General features: G+C 34.0%; 1 protein-coding gene across 1 annotated transcript in view; it reads right to left on the reverse strand.

Moving 5' to 3' along the window:
• LOC103604607 (intersectin-2) overlaps positions 1 to 8,948 on the reverse strand; it is a 60,048-nt gene extending 51,100 nt beyond the window's left edge. The window contains exons 1-5 of the mRNA XM_008589176.1: positions 8,797 to 8,948; positions 8,346 to 8,490; positions 5,747 to 5,952; positions 3,526 to 3,590; positions 924 to 1,090 (exon numbers count right to left, since the gene is read on the reverse strand). Coding sequence (XP_008587398.1) covers positions 924 to 1,090; positions 3,526 to 3,590; positions 5,747 to 5,952; positions 8,346 to 8,490; positions 8,797 to 8,882 — 669 coding nt within the window. The 5' untranslated portion in view covers positions 8,883 to 8,948. The remainder of the gene's footprint in view (positions 1 to 923; positions 1,091 to 3,525; positions 3,591 to 5,746; positions 5,953 to 8,345; positions 8,491 to 8,796) is intronic.
• Between the last annotated feature and the right edge of the window lie 402 nt (positions 8,949 to 9,350).

A 9,350-nucleotide genomic window follows, 5' to 3' on the forward strand; every position in this document is an offset into this window, starting at 1 on the left:
ACAAGGCTTCAGATTACATGTTGCAACTAACCTATATAAACTTAGCATTTGTCAAGTTTTGGTATAAAAGAATCAAAGAAGAATACCCACAGATATCTGCAAATGTTATTAAAAGAATTCTCCGTTTTCTCCCATATCTGTGTGAGATTGAATTTTCTTCATATACTTCAACCAAAAGAACATATTGCCAACAGATTAAACACAGAAATAGATATGAGAATTTAGCTGTCTTAAAGTGTGCTAGACCTTAAATAGATTTGCAGAAATATAAAACAATGCCACTCTTCTCACTCATTTTTTTTTCTTGAAAAATATAGTTGTTTTTCATAAAAGTAAGTTATTCATGTTACCATGTAGTGGATTTAATTACTGTTATTTTAAAATAAATTAATAAATATTTAAATAATTTCACAGTTTTAATTTCTAACATGGTAAATACACTAGCTATAATCCATATACTTAAAGAAAACCTTGGGGTCCCCCCAAACTTTTAAGAACATAAGAAGTTACTGAAACTAAAAAGTTTGAGAACTTCACTGTGCTGTACTAGTGGTGGAATGAAAAAAAGCAGAAATTCAAGAGTGGAGGCTGAGTCACATTAACATCAGAGCCTTGAAGATTTACAAAATCCTTCAAGGTGATCCTTTGTGAGCTTCTCTGAATCCAGAACCATTCCCAAGCTTCAGTTATCACAAGGTTCAGCCCTACCTATAGCTCTTGCTCTTAGAATTTCATAAAATCCTATCCCTCTTATCTCTCTAACCAGATCCCTATAATAAACCCTATTTTACTGGTGCTAACTGAGTGGTTTCCTTAAAACCAAAACAGCCTGTTCAAAACAGTATGCATGATTTCTGTTTTAAGTATAAATCTTGATCAACAGGAATGGAATGACTTTGTTTTTAATACCAAAATAACTCTACCTCTTGATCTTTTGGTTTGACATAGTTTGATGGAAAAATTCCAGTTCTATCTCCAATACTTCCTGTCCACCACTCTCCATCTTTCTGGGTCACCAGTATTTCTTCACCTTCAGTGAAAGTCAAATCTCCAGGCTCTACACTTGAATATGGATAAAGTGCAATATATTCTGTAGGGACCAAAGCAAAAAAGAAGCTGAGTTTGTTTGTAAGATTACAGAAGTAAAAGAGAAATTAGGTTAATTTCCAGGATCTTGTATAAAGTTTACTGTAAAAAGCCTTGTGCCTTAAGGAAACCTAAAACAAAAAGATCTGAAGGTAGAAAAAGGAAAGACACAATTATTTAATAATTCTTTAGAAAAAGGTTATTTGATTTAACATAAAGCTTTATCATGGGGTTTCTTTCTTCTCCAATTGTCTTACTATTATTATTATTTTTATTTTATCACAAAGAATTACTCAAAACTGCAAACAGTATTAGTATCTCTATGGATAATGTAACTGAAGCTCAGTGAGATTAAGTTACTCAGCTAGCAGATTACAGTCAAGACATGAAAAGATTTTTTAAACTTTCTTATACAAAATATACTTTAATCTGCTAAATCCTTTTCTCTTTAATTCTTCTATATACAGTTGTGGGAACACCCAATATCCAGCAGACAGCAGTACTAGAAGTCAAGTTCCACCACAACAACCCAGCTCCTAGCACAGTGCTTAGCTCGAAATAGATGTTTAATAAATTGATGGAGTTTGGATGTGTTGTCCCCTCCAAAATTCATGTGGAAATTTGATCCCCAATGTGGCAGTGTTGGAAACTGATTGAGTCATGGGGGTGGATCCCTCATGAATGGATTAATGCTCTCCCTGGGGGTCGGGGGTGGATTAATGAGTGAGTTCTCGCTCTATTAGTTCCTGCAAAAGCTGGTTGTTTAAAAGACCCTGGCACCTTTTCTCTCTCTCTCTCTCTTGCTTCCTCTTGCCATGTGATCTGCTTGTACCTGCCAGCTGCCTGCCACTTTTCCGCCATGACTAGAAGCAGTCTGAGGCCCATGCCAGATGCAGCTGTCCCAGAATCGTAAGCCAAATAAACCTCTTTCTTTTATAAACTACCCAGTCTCAGGTATTTCTGTCATAGCAACACAAAACGGACTAAAACATAAATAGTTGCTAATAAATGACCTCAAGGCAAATATCTAAGTTTTTATATTGGCTTTCATTTTTGTCCCTGTGATTACTATCACTCAGAAGAAACAGTCAGTGACTGGGTTTTAGAAGTCTTTTTCTTTCTTTTCTACTTCTATTTATATTTGCCAACATGGAATATGATCTGTATATCATAAACTGGAGATGTCAAAAACACCATCTACACTACTTATTACTCACATTCCCAGTATTAGTCAACTTAGCTGATTTAATAAAACTAAAAGTGATTACAAAATTTAGGCATGCTGCAATAAGTAAAGTCCTTTCCAAAACGCTCCTCACTACTATCCTAGCTCATCTCACAGCACTCATTCTACAGTACACCAATGGTTCCAGCCTCACTGGTAACCTGAAGTTCCCTAAACTTTCACTGCCCTGACTTGCCTCATGCCATTCCCTCTGTCTGGAAGACCTTTCTCCTCCTTTGTCACTATCCAAGATCCTACCCATTGATTGAGATGATACAACATTGTCACCTCTGTGGATTCACAGGTCCTACTAAAAATTAGTTGTTTTTATTCACTCCTTACAGAATTTATCACAACCGTATGCTTATCCTCTTCATTCTACTGTGAGCACTCTGGAGAGTGTGTTATATTCATCCTGGTATCTTTCAGCCTCTAGCACAGAATCTTCAACATAGTAGATACTAAATAAACTGTTTAATTTATCATTAAACCTTTTTTGAGCAAAACATAAAATATACTTTGACTGTTCAACTGATTTTATGATAGACATATAAATGTCATTTATAAATCTATGTAACTAAAATACAAATACTGACTGAAATTAGGGGAGACAATTTTTCATTTTTTATCATATTAACAAAATCAAAATAATTTATTAATCAAAGCAACCCAAAGGGCTATAGAAAAAAAATTATTTGCAATATTTGTGATAAAGTGTACCTTGATTTCAAATCCTATTTAATAATTTAATGGCACACTATAATTAAAATGCAATTTATACACTAATAAATATACTGATATTTTCTTACCTCCTAAACATCTATAATCAATCATTGCAACACTTTTTATTCATATTATGTTGCATTTTCATAGTACTGACTTCCTATAAAGGGCCAAGTATTTTCATATTTTTTCTTTTCTTTCTTTCTTTCTTTCTTTCTTTTTTTTGGCAGCTGGCCAGTCCAAGGATCTGAACCATTGATCACTTTGGTGTTATATAACATTATATAACATTATAATGAGCAACCAGCCAGCCACAGCCATATTTTTTCTGTATCCTCAACATTCCTGTGAAATAGTCAGGGACAGGATTTCCTAATCTTACTTCAACACTGAAGAAACAGAAACAGAAAGAATAACAACTGTGTGAAGTCAGGTAAATGGACAGTAGGTAAACTGACTCCCATCTAATTTACAAATAGCCAAAAGCTCACCTTCTCCAACTGGATAGGCTGAGGAGGTAGGCTTCTTGTTTACAGCTGCATACAAGTCTTCTGGTCTGCCAAATAAACACACAAACAAATAAAAAACAATAACAAAACAAAAAGATACAAACCAGCAAAAAACAATTTGATAAATAAAACTGGTTTTAGCAGTGCTTCTAAGGCTTTCTCAACCTAAATATTGTCTCAGTATACAGACTAGGAATACTCTAATATAAAAAATCCTGCTGGATTAAGAACTGCCTAATTATAAACTTGTACTTTTTTTTTTTAGGTGGCTGGCTGGTACAGGGATCCAAACCCGTGACCTGGGTATTAGAAGGCTGCACTCTAACAAGCTGTGCTAACTGGCCAGCTCTGCTTCTACATTTTTAAATAAATTAATTTTAGTATAATTTATAGCTTTTCAAATGTGAGATATTTTGCTTTCCTAATGGAACTTAAAAGACAGCAGCACATTGGTAAATGGATAGTCGTTTGGTAAAGCACATATGGGGCCTGGCTTGGTTTATGGAAAACAGAGGCAATATACAAATTTTATTATTTGTTTAGAGAACACTACATTAAAAAATACATAAATTATAAAACTTTATTTTTATATCTCAGAACAGGTATAACATTAATTTCCTGCAACCCAGGAAACTGTTTTCAAAAATCTAGAAGACTGTCATGTTTAAGATCTGTGGGATACACCAGGGATCCCCAGGACCCGTGAGTAAACTATATAATGAGACAGTTTCAGGTAAGTAGGAGAACCTTACTACATCTCAGGGCCACAACTGAATGAACTGCCTTATTTAGTGCTGACTACTCCATTAGTGCTGGTTTTCAAGTTACATGCCTTATCTGTTAGAAAAGATCAGTAATTCCAGTCAACCATTACAATAAAAAAGAAATTTAATTAAATTAAAAAAAGATTGGTAATTGAATGAAAAGTTAGAAGAAATGTATTCTAAAATATTTAAACTTAATCTCTTTCTGCTTAAGTTTTCTTCTCTGTAAAATGTTATGGAGATTAAATAAGATAATTCCTAGAAAGGGCCTAGCACAGTGTTGGCATACAAATGTCAGTTATATATTATTATTGTTACTGTTATTATCAGATACTTCTAAATCTAAAATTTCATGTCAGTCTGAAAAGTAAATATCTGTATTTGAACTAAATATTGATACATAGAAACTCAGCACTGCAAAGATTTATAAAGATTAATCTTTTCATTCACTCAATTAGAAAATTAAAGACCAAGTAGGTTACTCCTTACAGCTTGACAAAAATACCAGAACCAGAACTCAAGCCTCTTGATTTCCAAAGACCAGAGCCTTTTCATTAAGTCAGACTGCTTTTCTATTTAGATCAACTTCCATATAAAACACAAGAGTAGTTACCCATAGCTATATTATAGTACTTATTTCCTTGAATTAAAGATATTTGACAACTTGACTCTACTACAGATCGGGAAATAAAGACTAGAGACCTTAACCTATTTAGTTTTGGGTTTTGTTCATTTGAAATTTCATTCGATTGTTCATTCATTCGTTCCTCTCCTTGTTCACTGAGCTAATAGGATTGAGCAGCTACTATGTAATAAGATTACACTACGCATGGAGAAAACTGAAAAACAAATAACAAAAAAAGAGACATGGATTCCATCCTCATGGAACTTGTGACCTAATAAAAGACATGGATGAAAAAAGTCAATAACTATAACACAATGTGCTATGAACAATAAGAGAGGTTAAATTCAAGGCACCCTAGAGGCCAAGAGATGAGAAGGCTGTACCATCACCCTGGGAGAGGTGACACTAAAGCTCTATAGATCTTCCATGAATATCTTTGAGATACGATCTGGCAAAGGGGAGGTTCTCAGTAAAGAATTATTTAAATATTGACAATTTACAGTAAATAAGGAAGAAATGTTCCAAAGGAAATGAAAAGTAATGTTACTAACGATCTTATGGTACAAAGAAAGCAACAGATCTAAAAATTTAAGTACTTTGAAAACTTTAAAAATCTGAAATAACTAGAATAAAAGATATCTTAAAACTGGTACAAATATCAGAAGTGTGCTTTTTTAACCCTGGGAATTACCTTTCTGATACTCAAACTCAAGCATGAACTTTTTATTTTATTGTTCAGTTAGTTATACTATGGCTAACTCATTAGTAAAGATACCAATATCCACATCTCATGTAACCACATAAAGATCCTTACTCTTCCCTCTTTACTTCACTCCCAGGAATGATTTTGACATAAGATTTTGGAAACCATCCTCTTCCTCCATGCACCTCCCCAAACCACCAATTTTCTTGCTGCTCCAAGACAGTAATAATATCATGTTTTGAGAAGTTCAAGTGGTTATCTTTCTTTGCAGTCCAGGAACAAAGGGCCTGTGCTTTTAGGTTTTCTACAACCTGTCCCTGTAAATACAAAACCACAACAATGAAAAAAAATGACAAAGGTAACCATGATTTCTGTTTTCTAGCATATAACATATTTCCCGTCAAACAGCAGACCAGTTTGGTATGGTGGTGACTTAAGATAACCTTAATCTACTAGTGACTAAAAATTATAATACATGAGAGACAACCATGTGAATAGCTTCCTGTTAAGTTAAAGATAGGCTTAACGCCTACCATTCAAGGAACCATCATCACTGTATGGAAGATAAATAGTGGGTACCCAAGAAATGTATTCATAAACCCATCAGATATATATCATGGATCAAAGGGAAAGAGTTACTGCAAATCTTTTCTCTTCTCCAGCTTTCAAAGTCTTCTAACTGTAGTTGACTCTGTTGAATTGAGATGTGGTCATGCTTAGCCTCCCTATGCTTTTCTGCTTTTTTGTCTCTTAACTTCTTCGTATAGTAATATAGAATTCTTATTCATTCTTCTTTCCTTCCCTCCCTTCTCAGAGGATGCAGTGTTTTCGTTCTTTTAATAAGGCTAACATCTTTGCTTGTACTCTAAATCTTCTATTACGCCTTCACATATTGTAAAAATATTTTGTAACACTGTTAAGTCCCTCTCTTCAATCATCAATCTCTTTCTTCAACTTCTAAATTCCTTAAAGAATAGTTTTACACTTGCTTTACAATTTCACCCTTCAATCCCTTCTAATTAAGGTTCTGCACCTACCACACTACTGAACCTCTTCATCAAAGCCAAAAGCTTATTCCAAACTCTTATTCTCCTCAATCTCTTAACAGTGATGACTGACATCACTGAAATCCTGGTAGTTCCTAAATCTCACTCTCTGGTGACTGATAGCTCCATTTTTGTCCAGCCCTTTTCCCTTACTGTTCCACATGACTTCCCTAAATAATTTTATTTATGCCTATGACTTCTCAAATGTGTATTTTCTGTGTAACTTTATCTCCTAAGCTTCAGACTTGCACATCAAACTGCCTACTGGGCACTCCCACCAGCTTGTCCCTAATACAGAGACCTCAACCGTAACATGTCTGAGGTACCATTTTTAGAACTCACCAAACCTACTTCTCCTGCACTGTCTACCAAAGACAATATCACCATCCTTTCAGTTGCTCAAGCTAAAGACTCTGAAGAATTATCTTTAACTTTTTTCTCACTCTCCACATTCAATGGATTATCTATTTTATGTCAATTCCTCATATTCTTCTAAATCCATCTCCTCTTCCATATATTTTCATTACTATGGTACTGGTTCACACCATCTTCTCTTGTTATTTAGCTGCTATAAATATCTTCCCTTAACTGGTTTCCTTCCTTTGCCTCCTTCTACCAATCTAGCCTCTACGTTACTGCCAGTTATCTTTCTAGAATATACACAACCCCTCTCTTAAAAACCTTCACAGACTTTCTACTACCAAGTTGCTTAACATGGTATTGAATGCTTTAAAAACAAACCTCAACCTCTCCCAACTTCACTTTTTAACCTTTTCTCCATGAATCCTGTACTCTAGCCATACTAGAAATAATTCTTGTTTCCTGCAAATACCTTTTGTTAACATGCTTCATCGACTTTCCCCAAATTGTTCTTTCACTGGAACAACTTTCCTTCTTCATTTGTTGAAATCTTGCTTATCTTTGAAGGTCCTACTCAAACACCCTGCCCTTTGTGAAGCCTGCTCTAATTTCCACAGAATGAATAAGATACTTTCTCCTCTGTATCCCCCCCTCAGGACTTCGTAGACATCTTTATTACAACATTTCTCAGACTTTACAGTTATTTATTTGTCTGTCACCTTTATTAGACTATAAACTAGATAATGGCAGAGATTTTTCAATTATTTTTCCTTAAATTTCTAGCACGCAAGAAAATACCTGGAACCTATGGTCCTGCAATAAACATTTTTTGAATGAAAGTTAAATCTGTGGGACTATTCTGATGAAGACTGTGATTTCCTAATAATATTAATGTAAAAATACTTGTAATGGTTACATCTAAATCAGAGGCTAAATATATATATAAGCGTTCCAAGGTTCCCAGACAAATGACTTATTTAAGAAAACATAAAAACACCCCAAGCCCAAATCTCTTTTCTCATAACTACAAATAAAAAACAATATATAATCAGATTTGTAAAAATGATATTTTGAGCTTAAAAACCTAGCAACTTGGTACTATGGGAACAAACTGACATTGAGAAACCTCTAAGTAATCATTTCTTCAACTTCACATCACATGTGAATGATAAGAACACAAACTGAATGCTACAAACTCTGTTTAAATGAATGAATGATGCCTTTGTACAAAATCTCCATTCTACTTTACATGAATCAGGAGCAAATTCAAAGAATAAAGCACATAAAAATTACAGACAACATACCTGTCCATGAATAGGTGATACAGATCCAGGGGACACTGTGCGAGTAAAAGCTGATTTTTTCTGCCATGATGTATTAACAGTTAGGTTTGAAAATGATACATTTTGATATTCGGTCACTGATGCTGGTTTATTTGAAGAAAGTGGTCTGCAAATATAACACTTTGATATAAGTATACTTAACTGTTTAGAACATAATGAAGTACAACCGAGTTCTCAACTTAGATATTACATACACTGTGTTTTTAAACACAACTTGTGAAAAAAAAGAATACATGAACAAACTACTCACCTTTTTTTTCATTTATTAAACTTTAGTATTAAATTTGGAACAAAAAGTACTCTTGGCGAGTCCAGCCCAGATTATAATGAAGTAGTAGGTTGACACAACTATGTATTAGGTATTTATACATTTACAGAGCTATATAAACTCTACTATTAGCTAAGAACTTACTCAGAAGAAGTTGAGGTAGCAGATAAAGATATGGTAGGAGGAAGCAAAGCCTTCTTAGGAGACACAGCTTTCTCACTTGATGGCATTTTTTCTACATAGTTGCATGGAAACCAGCCAAAATTTCCTTGAAAATTACCATAAAGCCAACCAGGTTCTCCAATGTTTTTTTCATCAACCTATGGAAACAAAAATAAGAGTTAACAGTGCTTAGAAATCCACAAATTGTATTTCTGTGGTATCAGTTGTAATATCCCCTTTTCTATTTCTGATTTTTGTTATTTGGGTCTTTTCTCTTCTTTTTTTAGTTAGTCCAGCCAATGGCTTGTCTATTTAGTTTATCCTCTCAAAGAGCCAACTTTTTGTTTCATTGATTTTTTCCATAATTCTTTTGGTCTCTATTTCATTTAGTTCTGCTCTGATCTTAATTATTTCTTTCCATCTGTGAGTCTTAGAATTAGATTGTTCTTCTTCTTCTATTTCTTTGAGATTTAAATTAGGTTGTTTACCTGAAGTCTTTCTATTCTTTTGATGTAAGCACTTATTGCAATAAACGT

Source organism: Galeopterus variegatus, unplaced genomic scaffold (assembly GCF_000696425.1).
Source record: "Galeopterus variegatus unplaced genomic scaffold, G_variegatus-3.0.2 Scaffold5280, whole genome shotgun sequence".
NCBI lineage: Eukaryota > Metazoa > Chordata > Mammalia > Dermoptera > Cynocephalidae > Galeopterus > Galeopterus variegatus.